The sequence below is a fragment of the Lathamus discolor genome, chromosome 6 (assembly GCF_037157495.1).
Source record: "Lathamus discolor isolate bLatDis1 chromosome 6, bLatDis1.hap1, whole genome shotgun sequence".
NCBI classification, from domain to species: Eukaryota; Metazoa; Chordata; class Aves; order Psittaciformes; family Psittacidae; genus Lathamus; species Lathamus discolor.
The window spans coordinates 5,113,148-5,133,569 of NC_088889.1; the positions used below are offsets into that span (position 1 = coordinate 5,113,148).

The following is a 20,422-nucleotide window of genomic DNA, read 5'->3' on the forward strand; positions in this document are numbered from 1 at the left end:
GCTTTGCCTGAGGGAGAAGGAATGAGAGGGGAAGAGACTGGAAGGTGGCCTATAGAGAAGAGGACAGAGGTAATTAATGGTTATGCCCATGTATAAAGATAAATGCAGCAGTAAATGTGTCAGCCCTTCGGCAACAGAAGCCATGACGTCTAGAAGCCATGCCTTGACACAGTTCTTGATATCAATGTTTATATAACATGGGTCCACATGGAGCTACACTGGATTAAGGCAAGTGTAAATCAAATCAGAATTGGCTGCTCTGAAATTTCAGAGGGGTTTGAGTTGGATTTACTGCATGTGATAGGAAGAAAAGTCTCCACAAAAGAAACTGGAGACATGCAGAAAACTATTTAGGAGCCCAGATGACCTTACACGATTTCTTTTGATGGGAATCATATGTATGTCAAGACCATAAATCTTTTCCAAATTTAGCTGCTATTCCTGCAGCCAAAATCACATATGCCCACTCAAGTACAAACCCACTGAACTCGAAAAGGATTGCAGCTTCAGTTGTGCAATTGCAGTTCAGAGTTATTGCAGCTGTTGTCTTTTTTGTATGGATTTACAGCAGCAGAAATCCCCTTGAGCTAGGCTGATTTCTAAAGCAAAGTATCATCTGTTTCAGTCTGGAGTGAAATATACCCCTAATATCTAATGTAAATGTAGTCTATAGTAAGTGAATGTACTGATTTCAGCACATCTTTAAATAGGTTTTGGAACTATAATGAAATATCTACCTAAAAGTGCATTCAGTTTTCAGATCAGGGCAATAGGGTTGTGTGTTATTTAGCTACGCATTTTCATTAAGAAAGAATACTCTTAGGAAAGGCCAGATTCATGTGACACAGTTGTGAATAATATTGGAAGGAGAAACTGTCTGGAGTCAAGAATTCAGAACCAGCTGTGATAATGCAGCTCCTGACTAACTAAAACAGGTTTGGATACATTCCACCTGGCTGACCACCTACATCATGAACCTATTTACCCTCGTTTGCCTCCGTAATCAGTGGAGCAAGAGAGCCACTCCATGAGAATTATTCAGATCTTTGGTGTGGTCCATGAATCACCCGCTCAAGATGCTTGTCTCTTTTCATTGACTACAGAGGGAGCCTGGGGCAGCCGGACTCCTGCTGTGGGAGCCATGGTTAGATGTCTCAACCAGCTTGAGATGAATCCGGGCTGGGATGCTGGATACGTGCAAGAAAGAGCACAGCTTGTTTGCAGGCAACAAGTAAAATGAATGTGACTGTCCATAAAAATAAGCAGTGCTGTTACCAGCCTCACTGCTTTGGATTTAGCAGCCCAAGGTTTGCCAGTATTGTTATTTTTAACTGGTCTGGAATTAAGTTATTGTATTTCATAGAATCCTGGAATTGTTTGGGTTGGAAAAGACCTTAAAGCTCATCCAGTTCCAACCCCATGCCATGGGCAGAGACACCTTCCACTAGAGCAGGTTGCTCCAAGCCCCATCCAGCCTGGCCTTGAACACTGCCAGGGATGGGGCAGCCACAGCTTCCCTGGGCACCCTGTGCCAGCGCCTCAGCACCCTCACAGTAAGATTTGCAAGACTGGATCCTAAAGCTTCGGAGCCATGGCAATAGCTCAGGACACGCAAAATATCAATTAGCAAGAAAAAGAATTATGTCATTTGTATTCCAAACCACCTTTATACACATACACTGATCCCAGAGTGAGCTCTATAGACACTGAGCCTTTCACCTGTTTATTTGCAAGAGCCCAAGAGGGAACAGGAGTTGGTTTCTGACACAGATCACTTCAAAACTGAGGCTTCAGCTTCCGAATATTTTGAGACCTGTTAAGAGAAAAATGTAAGATTAAAAGATTGTATTATTTTAGTAATGTATGCAATGAGCTTGCTAAATAGCCTGACTAAAGGAGAAGGGATTTGCATGGGAAGTAACACCTCTGTTCCTGTAAATCAGAGATTGAAGGGGAAAAACAGTTTCACTTTGTCTGCTATGCAAAGGCTGCTACTGATTCAAGTGCCTTTGGAGCAGACACTAAGCAAAGTGGACTATACATGAGTCCACTGAGTACATGATTTCTGTGTACTCAGGATCCTTTATTATTAGTCCTGCCTACTGTAGTAAAATAGATAAAAGCGTTTAAAAAAATAAAGAGATCTCAAATAGCACTTAAGCCTATTTTTAATCCTCAACTGAAGAGATTTCAAGTGATAACATACTTCTCATTAAATGCACATTGCCTGCATGGAATTGTATGCAGCAATCACTGGTTCATTGTTCAGATGCATCTGAACTGAAATATTAACCTGTGTATGTGAAGATACTGTTGGTAAGGTATTAGTCCCAAATTGTATGTGTATAAACAATTGTGTATGTATAATTGTATGTGTCTAAACAAGAAAAATGGTTTTTCTCTGCAACCAGCTTCGGCTTATAGGCAAATGAAAATGTAAATAAGGCTTTCAGTGAATCACTCCTTTATGGACATGAGTCAAATGCTTATTTTCACCATTTCAGAACTGCCCACAGTCTTCACAGTATTTACTATAAATATGAATTTGCTAAAGTGAACTGGCCAAGCTGGTGAATAAAAAACAGCACCGGCCTCTTAATGAAGTCATAAAGAAAACTGCAACAGATAAGTTCTAAAAACGATGGAAATCTGCAATGGCAGCAGTGTGCTCTGCCAAAAAACATCCCCAGTTTCAAGGTGATCCTAGAGCTCAGATGAAATTATCTGCCTATAGATACAGTGTATTAACCAGCTATCAAGGTCAAAGGAGGTGATCCTGCTCCTCTATTCTGCTCTTGTGGGACCTCACCTGGAGCATCGTGTGCAGTTCTGGTGTCCTCAACATAAAAAGGACATGGAACTGCTGGAACAAGTCCAGAGGAGGCCACGAGGATGATCAGGGGACTGGAGCACCTCCCGTATGAAGACAGGCTGAGGAAGTTGGGGCTGTTCAGCCTGGAGAAGAGAAGGCTGCATGGAGACTTCATAGCAGCCTTCCAGTACCTGAAGGGGGGCTATAGGGATGTTGGGGAGGGATTCTTCATTAGGGACGGTAGTGATAAGACAAGGGGTAATGGGTTAAAACTTAAACAGGGGAAGTTTAGATTGGATCTAAGGAAGAAGTTCTTTCCTGTGAGGGTGGTGAGGCACTGGAATGGGTTGCTCAGGGAAGTTGTGAATGCTCCATCCCTCGCAGTGTTCAGGGCCAGGTTGGACAGAGCCTTGGGTGACTATGGTTTAGTGTGAGGTGTCCCTGCCCATGGCAGGGGGGTTGGAACTGGATGATCTTAAGGTCCTTTCCAACCCTAACCTATTCCATGATTCTGAGTCTATCAAAAAAGTGCATTTCCCAATATTATTTCCCTGTTCTGATGAATAGCAATCCTGCCCAGGCAACCAAAAGTCATTTAAAACTGAATTCCACCTTTGGCATTTTGAGAAGAAGGAGGTTACTTGGTCAGGATGTGACACGGAAAATAAGTATAGGTACAAACCGTATCATAGTAAACATTCAGCTCAGACCAGCTACCAGCAGCCTTAAGCAGCAGAGTGACATTTAAAAGCAATCAGAGTCAGAAGAGACCCTTCAGGGAACACAGACAATACTTTAGGAAAAGCAGCTTTACTTTTGCCAGAGGGAAAAAGCTCAAGACCTTTGGGAACAGTGCTTAAGTCACCCTGAAACAAGTATTAAGGAAAATAATGGAAATATAACAAGTGCTTCTTCTCTTTGGCAGAATTATAACACCATCTTTGTAAGTAAATTCTTTCCCTGCTTGCTTCTGGTTTGGTTTGTCCTTACCCTTCAGTGGTCCCTGTGCTAGGAAGTGTTCACTAGTCTGATGTTTAACGAATACTTGAAAGGTAAAGCTGCACATGGTCACATCCTTATCTTTTGAATTAACGCCATGACTTTGAGCAAAATTCCTGCAAATCCATGAATTCAAGCATGGAGCAGCGAGAAGGAGAACCCACAGTGCCTCATGGAGAAAGCAGGACACCAGCAGCATCTTCCAAAATGTCAATGGGAGCAGTAGCTGCCTCTGCACCACCCTGCTTGCACAGGTTATCTCTACCACATTAAAGGATTCACATTTCCCTTAAAGAAAGGCAGTTTCAGGGCTCCTGTCAGAAACTGTAATTCGAGTGCTGCTGAGAAATCCTGCTGATGAGAGGCGTGTGTTAAGGGTGCCTAAGTCCTTGTTGAAGCATCCTTCTAAGCAATGAATAAAACCACAATTAGGCCTTGCATCCCTTCTTGGCTTGCCATTGCCAGCCAAATTTACCTTCCCCCTATACAGCAATCTCCTCTGTAAAAGAAAGGACCATGCAAAAGGTTTAAAAACTGAGGAATGCTTTCTGTAGCCCTTGGAATTAGAAGTTACGGGGATCCAGTGCAATCAGTACACATAGTCTAAATACCAGTAATTCTCCTCCCCACTATAAAGGCAAAGTACTTCAGCAAAATCTCCTCCATCAGCATTAATCATCACTTATGATAGCTTCAGGTAGCTATTACTGAGCAGTACTTGCATTGGAACTGAAGTTACTGCTGCCCTAATTATATTAACCCCCTGTTTGATACTGGCGTAACATGGCTTTTTGTCTGCCCCAAAGACACAAGTGCCCAGTCCCAGAGGCTTGGATATGCATGTACAGTGGTACCCACACCGCAGTGGTGTGTACACCCCATGGCAGAGCAGCATCCTGAGAAGCCACTGGTGGCGATAGCAGGGATAACGGTGAAAACAGACTCCCACCACGCACCCCATCAACATGGACATCTATGAGCATGAACACCAGTTTTTGCCTCCTGTAACTGGAGTCAGACTTCACATATGCAGGTTGTGCTTCTTAACCAAACCCTGTGGGTCACTCCTCTGAATTCGAGGTCTTCACATACAGTCTTTGACTCATCTTAGCAACCAATAAAAGATTAGTCCCTGTGTTGTGCCAGATAATACTCTTAGTCACTCGAGTGTTCTTTTCGCCTTTTTCTGTTTGCCTGAATGCTTTGTTCCTCTGTATGGAGGTACTGACGTAGCTTTCATCAAATCATAATTAATTAATGCTAGCAGTTAGTAAGAAAAAAGTCATTTACAATCTAGCTGCTGAAAGTGAGATTTGATGGCACGTAGCTTGCAAGAGAAAGAAAACGAGAAAAAGGTATGAAAGACAGACCTCTTCCTGCTCTTGGTTAGGAAATCAGTATTTCTAGGCAGGTGGACAAAATCTGAAGAAGCCTTGTTATTGTCTTAAGTTAATCCTTAAACGAAGTAAGAATAACAAAAAAACATTTAGGAAATGGCTGAAAACTACCTGTAGGATATAAAGGGGGGCAACAGAAAAACAAAAGCCAACCTGACATTCATAGAATCATAGAATAGTTAGGGTTGGAAAGGACCTTAAGATCATCCAGTTCCAAACCCCTGGCATGAGCAGGGACACCTCACACTAAACCATCTCACCCAAGGCTCTGTCCAACCTGGCCTTGAACACTGACAGGGATGGAGCATTCACAGCTTCCTTGGGCAACCCATTCCAGTGCCTCAGCACCCTCACAGTAAAAAACTTCTTCCTTATATCCAATCTAAACTTCCCCTGTTTAAGTTTGAACCCGTTACCCCTTGTACTATCACTACCGTCCCTAATGAAGAGCCCCTCCTCAGCATCCTTATAAGCCTCCTTCAGATACTTGGTCATTGTTCGTTTGTGCCATAGCGAGCAGGGCAAATGCTTTATTTCAAAGCAAAATTCCTTGTTCTCCTGCACACAGTTCACCTTAAAGACCATTTGACCATACCATCTGTTCGCATTGTAATTCACATTCAAAAGAGTGACTCAACATAAATATTGACTCACAAACAGGTTCTAGCTTAGGCCTTAAGTTAAGCTGCCACGATACATTTAAGCTCTTGCGCAAAGAGCTAGAGGAACATTGGTCACTTTTCCCTTTCATGTTACATACAATCAGTCAGTCAGTACTCCAAATACAGGTCAGATCCTTTCACAAATCCAAATCAACTTATAACTTCCCTTTGCCCCTTAAACAATTGTAAATACCAGTGCCAAAAACCTCCAAAAATCAGTAGTTCTTCATACACTGATGTGAAATATTATAGAATCATAGAATGGTTTGGGTTAGAAAGGACCTTAAGATTATCCATTTCCAGCCCCCCTGCCATGGGCAGGGACACCTCACACTAAACCATCCCACCCAAGGCTCTGTCCAGCCTGGCCTTGAACACTGCCAGGGATGGAGCATTCACAACCTCCCTGGGCAACCCATCCCAGTGCCTCACCACCCTCACAGTAAAGAACTTCTTCCTTATATCCAGTCTAAACTTCCCCTGTTTAAGTTTTAACCCATTACCCCTTGTCCTGTCACTACAGTCCCTGACGAAGAGTCCCTCCTCAGCATCCCTATAGGCCTCCTTCAGATACTGGAAGGCTGCTCTGAGGTCTCCACGCAGCCTTCTCTTCTCCAGGCTGAACAGCCCCAACTTCCTCAGCCTGTCTTCATATGGGAGGTGCTCCAGCCGCTGATCATACTCATGGCCTCCTCTGGACTTGTTCCAGCAGTTCCATGTCCTTAAGTCTAGGCAAGATTAGGTTAATTTGGCAGTTTCAGTCTCATGAATTTTTGCTATAAAAGCTATTGAGGAACTTGGTACTAACTCATTCTTTGTAGTTTTTACCTGTGAAGCCAAAGACTGAAATGGCAGGGACTCACCTGTGTTCTGCTGTAATCATTTAGGGGCACCATTAAAGTATACACAGAAGAAGAAGGAAGGATTCTTCCATCCACTTGGTCAGGTATATTGTTTCTAAACTGCACTCTTAAATAATTTCTTTGTTGTCTACAGCTTCTGCAAGGGCAGAAGAACGGGGAAAACAACAGAGGGTTAATGTCAGCAGCACAGATTTCATATTAACCCAAAATACTGGATTGAAGGAAAATGCTGAGCATTACAATAACGGATGACTGCTCTAATATACCCTAGGAATTAAGCCAATTCTTGCATTTAAATCTGCAAGATTAAAACAATGGCTTGAAATCACTTTTGCTCTGCCTGGTCTTGAAGAGGCAGCAGCTGGCCCTGAATTTGTACTTCATCTTTAGTGTTGGCCCAGAAATACACCACTGTTGTTTCACTGTTCCTGGGGATTGTCATAGGGACATATTTCTTTCCAGAGAGAGCATATAGTTTATAAGTGATAGACATAAATTTGAGAAGCAGCATTGAGAAATAGCCCTGTCAGGAAAGTCTTGTTTTCCAGATTATACCAAATAACTTAAGGGTGTGTGTATTTATACACACGCTATACACACACATACAGATGTGCATATACCCATACACAATTTGGGAGGCACATCATTTTTGTGTCCAGCACTGACTTTCTCTCCTGTAATAAACTATGCAGTTTCCTTTCACCAAAATAACATGGCACAAGTTTGAGTCCAATATACTGTTAAGGGATGTGCAACAGCAGTGTTCCTTGCATAAAGATTCAGCATTTACCTGCTACATATCCATGGATATTCAGCTACTAAGGGGAATATGCAGTATAAGTGATACAATGCAAGTAAATTCTGCAGTACCAGATTTGTGCTGTAAACAGAATCATCAGATTTTATGATAGCCAGAAGCTACAGGGACAATTAAAGTTTTAGGTACCAAATCCAATGTGCTGCTGGATTGGGTTGTTTTATCATACATTCTGCAGGTAAGTCAGGATGTTCAGTAGCAATGGGGCGGGTTCTTGACTCCCACTTTTAAGTGCTTATAGAGATAGCATCTCTTACCTGTGTCAGTTTGCAGCCACAATGCTGCAGAAAAGCCTGTGTATATGGACAGCAGGTAGTTCTTACGAGCAGGTTACGAGTGTAGAGGAAGGGTTTTTCAGCTCATAAGGTTCAGTTTGGTTGGGGTTTTTGTCTGGCTTTAATAATGCCACCTTTGTAGTGTCAGAATACAAGACCAAAAGAAGCTGGCAGCATCCTTTGTCCAGCAGCTCCCCATTACTTCTCTTTGTGTGGAAAAAACAGGAAGCTGCCACTGCTGCTGTAACATTTGACATGATAACGTGTGAAAAACAGGATATTCCCTGATCTGCTTACAGGTACTGGGGCAATTCCATCCGTGCCCAATTTTCCCTAGCTGAGGTTGTTGAATACATTAAAAACCCGGGGAACAGGCTGTCTGAATAACTAGGGATGATACAAGAAATGTCCAAGTCCTCTACAAGCCACCAAGAAAACAAGTGTTTGCCCTCCTCAGGCTCGTGTGTTATAATAATTCCATGCTTAATGATGTGTGTGTGGATAAGTTTGCAGGAGGCAGATAAGGGATGAAAGCAGCCCTTTAAAGCAGAAAATGTGAGAAGCCTATGGGGCACTTCAGGTATCCTTTAAGTAAAAGAAACGGTGATCTAAGTTCTCCATAATCCTTCCTCTGATTCTTCTGAATTAGCCTGTGGGAATCTCTCAGACCTTACAAAACAAATAGGCCTGAACAACAGACATCAGACCTTGCTGAGGAGGTCTCTTCTGGCAGAAGACATGGCACGACCATAGAATCATATACTAGTTTAGGTTGGAAGGGATCTTCAAAGCTCGCCTAGTTCCAGTCCCCCAGCAGGGACATCTTCAACTAGATCAGGTTGCGCAGAACCATGCTTGAATCAGCCATTATTCAAATGGTCACCGTTAAAAAAATCAGTTCAAACTAAATGCAAGTATCCTTAATAACAGTATTCCACAAACCAGCAGGAATACCAACATAGGAAATGCATAAGCACCGGCGTTACATGATACGTGAAAGCAAACTCAGGGCACTTTTCAAAGGTGTTGATTGATAATGAAATCGAGTACTCCAAATGGTTTTGTGCTGGTATCTAGTCTGAGAGTGTGGTCTAGGCACTTCTGCAATGCTTCATTCACAGAAGTAAAGATGGGTGAGATCTGTCTTTGGCTGTCAAGCTGTGAAATAACCTGGTCCTTTCACACTGCTCAGTAGCTTATCCAGTGGAAATGATTACTGGAGAGTCGGGAATTTCCAGGGCTAAGGATTTCTCACTCTGATGAGGATTCCTGTGTCCATTCCCACTTTAAGCAAGATGAGGAGAAAGGAGGATCTCCTTTTTCCAGGGAGAAAGTCATGATCACAGTATCCTATGCCACGCTCCAGCTGTTTTTAGTTACCCACTGTAACTAAAGAGGCTGTAAGGGGCTGCAGGGAGCACAAGGAGGTCAAGGGCTGTTTGGGATCTTGGCTGAGCACTGAAGCGACTTGGACACCTTCCTTCCCCAGCACTATATTGTGGCTTGGACACCTTCCTTCCCCAGCATTATATTTGTGAACCAAGTACAGGGTGGAAAATGAGGATCCCACCCACAGAATTACTCTTACAATCAAGTTCATGGTTTGTGGGTGTCTCTTGCTCACATTAAGGTACTCACTCATGTTACTGTTTGATTACGTTGGTCTAACATGAAACTAAGGGCTTTAAGTTACAATTCATTCATTTAGTCACACAAATAGAGGCTTGAAGTGAGTCAAGGCTGGAGCACTGGCAGTGAAGTTCCAGGAAATGAAAGGAAAAAACACTGCATGGAGTGAAGCACCTCATAAATGCAGTCATCTAAGATATACGGTAACACTTAATACCCCTTAAAATCCACAAGCCAGCTGCAGAATTTGACATTTCAGTCTAAAATCACACATTCCAGAGGGAGACATGAAGTTCTTTAGCATCAGAGGGCTATGTCTTAAACTAGAATACAGAAAACTGTATAAGCAGGTCCACAATGAGTAACTTAGGTGGTATATAACAGAGCTGCAAGTAGCCCTTAGCTAGAAATGTACTTTACTGGGTTTAGCTCTACTCACTTGTAATTCATCTGCATATATATTAGCTACTTCATGCACAAACATGCAGTTAGACACACAAGTCTGAATTTTGCCTTTCAAGGTGGATATAGAAATAGAAGCACCCTGTGCTAAACTGGTGGGTAGGAAGAAGTTGAAAGGAACTGTCTTAATCTCTAGCCCTGTGCGCTCTCATATGCCGTGTCCCAGTGGAGCAGCAGAACTGAAAGGAGAGAATTCAGTCAGGACATTTCATTTTACATTCCTGAGCTTGGGTTTTTGACGTGGTCACCAACAGGAGACTGCAGCAAATCTCACAATTAGTAACAGCTTCCAACCCGTATTCAGCTGGCTGGGATAGCCAGAAGGCAGCGTGCTGCAGCCGCATGCCCATGGACTGCTGAGCACGCTGGTTGCTATGGGAATAATGGCTTTGGGGGTAATTCAGGCTATCCAGGGTTTCCCACGATAGGGAATTCACAGCTGGGAAGCTGTGCCTAAATTCTGCTCCCATTGAGTGTAACAAAGAAAAGAAAGCAAGGATGTGGATGCCAGCAGCCATGGGCCCAGACCTGCCACGTGCTGCACCCTTTTAATTCACTTTTGCTCTGCAGGTTTTTATCCCCCAAAATTTGGCAATATGCCTGGAAGTGACAGGAAGCACCTCTCAGGGAGACCACTGGTGGGGAAACAAAGGTAAGCATTTAGCTCCACTGTTCACATCTTACCATTAACAAGAAAAGCTTTGTGGCTTTTATACCAAACCCTTCTCACTGATTATATGCTCACTGTATATAAAAATCAGGCACATTTGCTTTACTATACAGCATATATGCACTGTATATAAAATCAGATCACTTCCCAACTTGTGTACAGAAATGCAGCCTTCATGCATCCCTTTACCTTTGCCACAGGTAGTGTGCGCGCTTGCAAAATAGCTGTTAAAACCCCTTAAAGTTAGCCCCCACTAAGAAATGCTCACTCATTAAATACTGCAGATCATTCTGTGAAGTTCACACTCCTGCTGGGATCAACAGGAATAATGCAATTAAGAAATGGAAAAGAAAATATTACAAAAAATTGGGAGCATTATTAATGGCAAGATTACTGCTTTACATAGGAGTTCTATAAAGCTAGGCTCACCTGTAACACCTAAAACACCTGCCACAGGAGATCCTGTTTGCATGGTTCTTACCTCTTTAATGACAAAGGTCCGTTTTATCCCTGTGTAACTTCATGCAGCACAAGAGCCTGGACTGAAGGCTTGAACACTATGAAGAAAATACAGATGCCATTTTGGTAACTTTTGAAGCAGTTGACATGAGCTGACATTAAGCTGCTTTCCTGAGCAAAGGTACTTACCACAATGCACTGGAGATGTAATCCCCAAAACCTCTTTCAGAGGTGTTATTTTTTATACACCAATCTCTTCAGTCTTAGAGAATACACACAGACCCCTTGACCTTGCTGCAATAGCTGGTTACTTTGAAACTACAGTACTATGACCTGCCAGAAACACAGCATTGCTCATCTTTGACAAGCTAAACCCCAAGCTGAAAGGAAGGCTATGTTAGCATCCACGCCACCACCACCACACACAGCATATTTGGGAAACAATGGGTTTTCAATGACCAACACTGATCAAGTCACTGGAGTTACTGAATTTAAACCCCATCAGTGTCACCAGCTGAAGGTATTTGCATGTGTATTACATCAGATTTCACAAGAACAAACCCATGTCGTTTTCAGTGTGGTTGAAGGAATGAATGGGTAATGCTCTCCCTAACAACACGCTTGCAGGAATAGTTCTGTGGATGAAACTCAGGCCTATTTGCTCATTAACAGTGCCCATGAGTTTACTCCACACACAAGCCTGAACTGATCTGCACTTTTCCTGCAGCTGGGTAAAACTGCACTTCCTTGGCTGTAAACCTGCAACTCCCAGAGCCCATTGCAACACACCCTCTTCACGTTAAGTAATCCTCAGCTACAACAAGCTTTATGAAGGCAAAGATAGACTCTTCAAAGGGTCTTGAACCTTTCCTTGAAACTCTTTCCCCAACCCCTCCTCTCACCCCCATAGTTCTATTTTTATGGTATATATGCTTTAAACAGTAGTTTCTATAATTCTTCCAGTGTACTCTTGCAATAAAAGCATTGGCAGAGGAAAGAAGTAATAAATCAAAAGAGGAAAAACAACTCCATGCTGACACACATTTTAAGGCCATAGGTGATCCGTGCAGGGAACAAGAACAGCACAAACCAGCTTTTGATAAAGGAACAGAGTGATGAGGAATACATTTACATTGGGAAATACTCGACCAAAACGCCTGAATTAAGAGCATGCTGAGTGCCAGAGGATGGAGATGCAGTGTGTGTTACTGAGCTTTTGCTTTAGACAATTAAATGAAGCAATTAGATTTCAGAAAGCAGCCAATTAGTGTAGGCCTGAAACAAAGACTTGAAGGAAACAGAGCTGCCTGTGTGTGGGGAATGGAGAAAACAGGGCATTGCATCTGAAATATTCATGACACCCAATTTGTGCAAGGCTTCAACTCAGTAATGACAATCTTAATATGGTATCTATAATTGGTATCTGAAATAATCATAGGAAATGGCAACCAAGTACTGAAGAGCAGTATGAAACAACACGGCAAAGCAATCATCCTAAAGGGAATTCTCCCGAGATCCCACTTTTTACTCGCAACATGATTTGATGGTTGTTTTCTCTCCAGGCTGTAAAGAAACAAGACTCTCAAGAGACTAAAAGGAAAAGGGTTTAGTAATTCCTCCCAGGCAGATCCTCCTGCAGAGTATCATCGAGGATTTGATAAAATGGGTACTTAAGTTACTCATCTCACGGATTCAAAGCTTTTAAGTGCACACTATCGCTTCAGTGCCAGCATATCCTTCATGAGACACCAAAGCCTCTATCAATTTAACTTCTTAACACATCCTCTAAAAGCCTGAACAGGTTTAGAATAAGCTATAATTAATTAATTTAATTAATTAATTAATTTTATTAATTATACACCAAATACAACATCCTTGCCACAGAAAGCCTAGCAGAGGAAAAAGAAGGAAAGAATCGTAAGGCACTTACTCACAGAGCTCCTGTCTCCCATGCGTACACTGCGCTGTGACTCAGTTTTAAGCTCCTGAGGGCTGGCAGAGATTTGTTTTCTTTCTCAGTTCCGAGAGTGACTGCACTCAAATGCTGCTCCTGCAAGGAAAACTACAGCCTTTTTAGCACTTTTGGGTAGCAAGGCCCAAAGAAGCCCTAAAGGCTCCATCCCTGCCAGTGTTCAAGGCCAGAGCCTGGGGTGACATGGTCTAGCGTGAGGTGTCCCTGCCCATGGCAGGGGGGTGGAACTGAATGAGCTTAAGGTTCTTTCCAGTCCAAACCTCTGATTCTATGACTTCTGAGACATTCAATGACAATGTTGTTTGCCTTTTCTTTTTTTCCCCCCTATGTTCCAGGAACATTGGTAACATAACCCATTTAGCACCACTCCTTGCTTTCAAAGTGTCCTTCGCCTTCTCCCAATTAGGGATCTCGTAACAGACAGCAACCCCATAATATAATAAACCAGTCCAATTTATTTTGGTTTTAAGGAAGTATTTTTAATGAAATGTGCACAAAGTGAGACAATAGAAAACTCGGAATTCCAAGTTGTAAAAATAAATTTTGAGTCCAAAAAGCTTCATTGGAAAATAAAAGCTCAGTCCCTGGATCACAACACATCTCCTTACAAATTGAGCCCTTTTGCTTTACCCCCCCCCCCCCCCCCATGAAAAGTTTTTGTTCCATTCATTCCATTTGATCTTTTCCCCACATAATTAAGTTTTTAATCTCTAATAAAAAGAGTTTTAATTGGCCCTGAGGTACTGCATGGATTGATGCAGTCTAGATCATGGCTTTCCTACACAGCAGAACATCCACAGTGTACAAATCCTTAAAGAAATGAGGGATTTTATCTTATGAGACAGAGTATTTCTTGCAGCTGACAAGCACTTGGCTACAAGTTATTCCTACTGATTCTTAAGATACCTTCGTTACATGCAGCAGGCAGGATACTCCTGTTCATATTCCAGATAAATCTATCTTCTGAGAACCAAAAGACTTAGTACAAGTGGATAAGAAAAACGTTAGTGCTCAGACTGAACTCAGAACTGTTGCACAGCTGTCTCACCACAAACATAACTCATCTTGCTAACTTCACTTCTACTCCACTCTGCTCACAGATTGCTTAGAAGCATAAAGCAAAAAAGGCTGAAGCAATATTTTTCTTTAAACGCTATAGAATGAAAGACTGTATCTATTAAATAAAACCCTCCAGAACATCTGAGGTGGTCATTCAGCTGAAGTGCAGCACTGGATCTCCTACTGGAAGTCTGAAGCTGGCAACTGACACAACTGCTGGAGCAAGTACTTAGAGGTCTGTACTTGCCCAAAAGGCAGACAAATGGGAACTTCTGTATTTACCCATCGCTTTTTTGCATGGATACAATCACTGATATTTAATATATGATGATTAGAAAAACACTTGCGAGTATCATTTAAGGCAAAAACTTACTGAACTAATAAGTTAACATTACAGCACTTTCCATTAACTGTGATCATGTTTTCAGGTGCCATTGTGTAAACCAGAGGCAAGAACTTGAAAGTTACCAATGTCACAGCATTCATGCAGAGCAGTGGTATGCTACACACTGACACCTGGCCTTCACAGTAAAGGCACCATGTGTAACAACTGAAAGGAGCTCAAAGTCACAGCAAAAAAGGAGCCTCTCCTCTCCCAGTATCTGTGAAGATGTTTGCAGTAACAATCAATCCTACTCATTCAAACATAATGATTTCAGAGGACTTTCCCCCCTCACACACAGAATAGTTCTCTACAGCCCTGCATGTCTTGAAGCTTGTACAACTTTTCCAGCCTTAGCTTAGCTTAGGCATGAAGGCCATTTTTAAAGTCTGTTCCACATTAAAGCTGAATTTGGTCTCATTCACACCCTCTTTGCTCTGCGAGTTGTTCACAACCACTTCCAACAGATGTTAAGGCACAGGAATGAACTAAACAACTGCAGAGGACTTGGAAGAGCTGTTGGATCCGGAGTAACTTCTGAAGACAACAACCTGTGGTGGAAAGCAGCTGATCGTCAAGGGATACCACTAGAGAAAAGTCCGTATTATGCATCTGCTCTCAGGGGGCTTTCACACCCCTTCACTAAACACGGTTTGTTTTCTAGGCTGTTACAGTACAGTTTCGTTACTATGAGCAGAGATAACTGCAGATGCTTATGAGGTAAGCTGCAACTTCCAGCAGAAATGAATGTGATACAGACATCTGTGATGCAGGTTCTGAGAGGATTCCTAGGAAAAAATCTTGCACTGATGGCAGTAAAAAGAGGCTGCTGTAAAGATCTGTGACGCACACACAGTTTCTTTCATGGCTTCAGGAGAACATTGCCTTCAGGATGAAGGCAGGCACTTGATGCAGACATTTTGATTTCAATTAGTTGATTTTCAACCATTTTCTGCCAATAAAAAGCCGCCACAATAGTTCCTACCCTCCTCATACTGCAGCTGTGGAGCCAGAGGTTACAGTCATCTTTGTATCCTTTTACAAAGAGCAAATGTATTTGACAAATTATGGAAGACAGTTATGCTACTTAAAGAGAAAACCCAGTACAGAGCTATTCTTTCCCCCTTTCATACTACGGTTATAACAGGCCACAGAAAAACCAACCTCCCATGAAATTTTAACTACAGCTGCCTCAGAAGTGTCCCATGAATGCATTTTCAGAGCAGCTGCATCTGACAATTACCATCAGTAAATCAGATCTTGTTTTCAGGTGAGTGGTAGAAGGAAAAGTGTGAGAGTTTCTACAACACACAGAGTTCAGGTCTCGTGAAAGTTCAAATCTCTTAAAGGAAGCATAAAACTACAAAGGATTACCTCGAAGTTATTTGGTTTTATATTAATCTTCATCTGACCACACATCAACATATTAAGGCATGTAAATTAATAGCAGAAAAAGTAACTGAACCACCAATACTGAGTTTGGCTCAGAAGAGTGGAACGCACTTGGTACTTCTCTCATCCTCTCTGGGGGATGTAGGATTGTTTTGATGTTGATGTAAGCTGGTTCCAGCATCCAGTTGTGAGAGCTTCTGTTCAACTATGTCTGCCACCAAATTCATACGGCAGCCCCGAAGGGCTTTCAGTAAGTCAGCCACCTTTGCATCTTTTCCCTTCCATTTCTGCCACGCTCGCAGGGACTGAAACAACTGTTCATGCAAGCTAAATGGATTCTCTGCCACTATTCTCTCCATTTTCACTTCAGAAAGGCCCAGTTTTCGCACTAGCATCTTCCATTCTCTCCCAACATTTTCACATATGACTTCAAAAGCTGCGTTCTGAAGACCTGGAATAGCAGAAATGTGTGTAGTGATAGATTTACTGAGAAATAAAATACCATGTGTAAAAGTTTGTTGAGGGTGTTTTTTGTTAGCAAAACACTACTACTCTTGCTGTCTCACACCTACTGAAAGCCACGCCAAGTTCTGGAAACCCACTGGATATACTCTGAATCCCAGGTACACAGCACGAATTGCAACGTACTGTTGTATGATGCACGCATCACTTATTGCAAGTGATCATTTGATTAAAAAAGGGAAGAAATTTCCACCCCAGAAAGCCGTTTGCAGCATCTGCTGCCCTCAAGGTACATTTCCAGGGTCCAAAAGGCTCCCATGTACCAGGGGAAGCACCCTCAGCAGCGGGCTCAGCTACAGCGGCGGAGGGCAGCCGCGTTCTGTGTTGTCCCCGAACACCCCCACAGCTACAGGCCGCACACAGCTATAACGGGGTTGCCGGGAGGGGGGATGGGGTTAAAAACAAATAAATCCACCTACGTTTTTCATGCGCATCTGGTTGATTATCAGAAGCACTAACTTCTCCTTGCTCCACGAACTGCTTCAGTTCTGCGACCAAGTCATCTCTGTTAATAGTCTTAAACAAGCCTTCAAGCAACGACGCCTGGTCGCTCGCGATCAGCTGCTGCTCGAGGAGGATGCTGAAGAGCTCCCCGCCGCCCTGGGCAGCCTCAAGCTTCCTTTTCCCGATCTTCCCCCTCAGGAGGAACTTGAGGGAAGAGAGCTCAGTCTCCGACAGCCTCGAGGAGAAGGAGTGCAGCAGGATCAAAAACGGATCCATAGCACCGAGGCACCACCCCGGCCCGCACCCTCCGGGAAGGAAACGCGTTCTTGTTACCGCACGGCGGATTGCGGGGACGCCGGTCCCGAACGGGCAGAGCTCGGACCCGACGCGGCCCGCAGCCGGCAGCGCAGCGATGGCGGAACATCGACGCGACCCTCAGCCCGCGCCTGCTCTTCTCGGAAGTGACGTAACGGCGGCGGCGGGTTCCCGGCACGCCATAAAATGGCGGCCGCGGCTCGGGCCTGAGGTAAGGTTGGACTCTGCCCTCACTGAGGGTGAGGCTGGGTTTAGGGACAGCGCAGTGCGTAAAAAGGCTTCGGAGGCGAACGGGCTTGGTTTGTGGTGGCGGGTACAGAACCGTGTGTCAGGGCGGAGCTCGGGCGGTCTCCTGCCGCAGGAGGAGCAGGGTCGGGTCCTCCCACCTCAACCTGCCCAAACCTTACGTTGGGGGAACTGTAGGTTCCCCGATTAATGAAGGACTGTTGGATTCTTGTGAATACCTACACCTCCAAAGGTTACTTTTACAAAAGGAGAACAGTATAAGGATGAAAGGACTTGCTCACTGAAGCAAAGCAGAGCTCTGCTCCCAAAGAGACACAATCCCGATGGAGTCTCCCCAGGAGAGCTGCATCTGCCCTCCCTCAGCAGCCTCGGCTGCCCCCGAGGCCTCCACCTTTCCCGGAAAACACAGGGCTGCAGCCTGGTCTTTGTGCCTTACGAAGATTGGTTGTGACATACAGTAACTCCTGACCTTTAAAAGGGAGGAAACAGGGCAAATCTGAAGTGCCTGTATCCCAAAGGCAATTTTTATGCAAGGTGAAAGGTGAACTCATAAATGGGAAAGTTCAGGTTTGTGCTGTTGTTTTGTACGTCCCCAAAGCTCAGACAAACCACGATGGTTTTTGTGCCACGATGTAGGTAGAGCAGAGATCTCTCTCTTCCTGGTGACCACTGGCCCATTGATTCCCCAAGCTACCCCAGTGCCAATTGTTTCCAGTGCATCCTTTAACTTCTTATTACTGCCACACACAAATGCACCTGTGGGCCTTGTCATAAACAGATTGCAGTGTCAGGCACACAAGTGTAAGTGTTATCTTCCACATCTCCTTCTCCAGTCTCACGTTCCAAGTGAGGAACAACTCCTGCTCCCAAAACACTTCCTTAACTCCCATAGGCACAAGACCAAGGAAGCCAATATATGGAGCTGGCTACACTCATGGAGCCCATCTGTGCATCCTCAGCAGTGGGCATGAAGTAAGAAAAAGTGTATTTCATATATATATTCATATATATGTCATAGAATACAAGATTTGTTTCCCATATGTTCCTCCCAGGATATATGCACATTGGGCTGCAACGTCTCCTCCAAGTGTGCATTCCCTTAAAATCATTTCCTTTGCTATAATATAGCATTAGCAATATTTTGTTTGATTTTTAACCGGATGATCCTAAAATTCACAATAAATTTGGGGCTTCCAGCAGCCTCCTTTCCCCACCTCCTTGTTGTTGCTCATCCAGGAAAGGCAACAGGGTGTACCTAATGCCAACCTTGAAAAGCAGCCAACACACATACTACTTTCAGTCTCTCAGGTAAAACATTAAACATGTTTAGAAGAGAGATCTTTTTTAGTCCCTAAATGCTGCCAATTGGAATCATAGAATCATAGAATGATTTGGGTTGGAAAGGACCTTAAGATCATCCAGTTCCAACCCCCCTGCCATGGGCAGGGACATCTCACACTAAACCATGTCACCCAAGGCTCTGTCCAACCTGGCCTTGAACACCGCCAGGGATGAAGCATTCACAGCTTCCTTGGGCAACCCATTCCAGTGCCTCAACACCCTCACAGTAAAGAACTTCTTCCTTAGATCCAATCTGAACTTCCTCTGTTTCAGTTTTAACCCATTACCCCTTGTCCTGTCACTACAGTCCCTAATGAAGAGTCCCTCCCCAGCATCCTTATAGGCCCCCTTCAGATACTGGAAGGCTGCTCTGAGGTCTCCACGCAGCCTTCTCTTCTCCAGGCTGAACAGACCCAACTTCCTCAGCCTGTCTTCATACGGGAGGTGCTCCAGTCCCTGATCATACTCATGGCCTCCTCTGGACTTGTTCCAACAGTTCCATGTCCTTTTTATGTTGAGGACACCAGAACTGCACACAATGCTCCAGGTGAGGAAATTAACCTATTGTAGGGTCTCATGGTAAAATAAATAGTGAAAGTAATTAACACTAAGAATTTGTGCTGGGTTGGGATGTGCCTGATTTAAGAGATGTATTTTCTCTCTGCAGCTCTGAATATACTTTAAGCTGAGGGAAAGAACATTAATTACAAGGTTAGTGTGATGCCAAGGAGAATTTGCAGTGTGGGGCTTAATTTATAAAGCAGACGTAAGCCTTAGTAATGATCTAAGAAGTATAAAATCCAGTTGAATAAAATCTCATTTACATTTTGCCAGGGAAGGTGACTCTACAAAACAGGAGGAGCCAAATCACATGGTGCATAGTTGTGCCTGGTGATGGCAGCCACCCAACTCAGAGACAAATCTACGTGAAGGAAGTCTAATCAGTGCCATTTATAGCTTTATTCTCTATCCCTTGAGATGCAGTTGAAAGCAACATCAACTAAGATTTTAGTAGGTTCGTATGAACATAGCGGCCAGATTCAGCACTAAGGTACAAGGAGGTATGAAAGCAATTCCACACCAGTGTAATTCTAAAGGTGTCTAAATTAGTAACAAAAATAGAAGTAAAATATACAGATCATTTTATTAAGATATAAGTCATTGCTTAAATGCTTTTAAACTCAATCATAATGCCCGGCCTAGTGATTTAGTAGCCCTGTTTATTATGTGTGAATCTGACCCGTTAATGCTACTTTGACCCATTCACAGATGAAGGTACCCGAGCTATGTGCTTTCCTCCAGTTATTTTCTTTGAAAGTAGTTCATGGGGCTTTAGGAAAGAAGGTATTTGCCAAGGTCAACAGATCCTAACTTCTCCACATCGGAATAAAACTTAATAGAAATGATTTATTAGAGCAGCTCAGATTTCAGTGGCGGTTTCCCAGAAACTGAAGTGCTATGAATGATCCAGCTCCTAACCAAAGAATTCGGAGGTTTCTTGAGGTGAGATGATTCCTTACAAAATACTGCAGAGGGAGCTCGAAGCCTGGGAGTGTTTCAGACTGAGCTCTTTGACTTCATGGTGGAGGAGCAGGGTAAAGAGGGCAAATACGGATTCATTTCTGCGGAGCTTTTGGTGATGTGACCAGGACATTCGGCCACAAACACCCGTTTTGAGACTGAGGACATGAAATGGTGAAGCCC

At 43.5% G+C, this 20,422-nt stretch overlaps 1 protein-coding gene and 1 long non-coding RNA gene across 2 annotated transcripts; both read right to left on the reverse strand.

Annotated features, from left to right (window-relative positions):
* Window positions 1-1,710: 1,710 nt before the first annotated feature.
* Window positions 1,711-13,307, reverse strand: LOC136017228 (uncharacterized). Its single transcript, XR_010613863.1, has 4 exons — window positions 12,976-13,307; window positions 11,068-11,143; window positions 6,734-6,869; window positions 1,711-1,813 (listed from the first exon to the last, which is right to left on the reverse strand). It is a non-coding gene; the product is annotated as an uncharacterized LOC136017228 (long non-coding RNA).
* A 163-nt stretch (window positions 13,308-13,470) lies between these two features.
* Window positions 13,471-17,295, reverse strand: FADD (Fas associated via death domain). Its single transcript, XM_065685339.1, has 2 exons — window positions 16,792-17,295; window positions 13,471-16,301 (listed from the first exon to the last, which is right to left on the reverse strand). Exons 1-2 carry the CDS (start codon window positions 17,090-17,092, stop codon window positions 15,943-15,945), a joined length of 660 nt encoding a protein of 219 aa, XP_065541411.1. The 5' UTR covers window positions 17,093-17,295; the 3' UTR covers window positions 13,471-15,942.
* Between the last annotated feature and the right edge of the window lie 3,127 nt (window positions 17,296-20,422).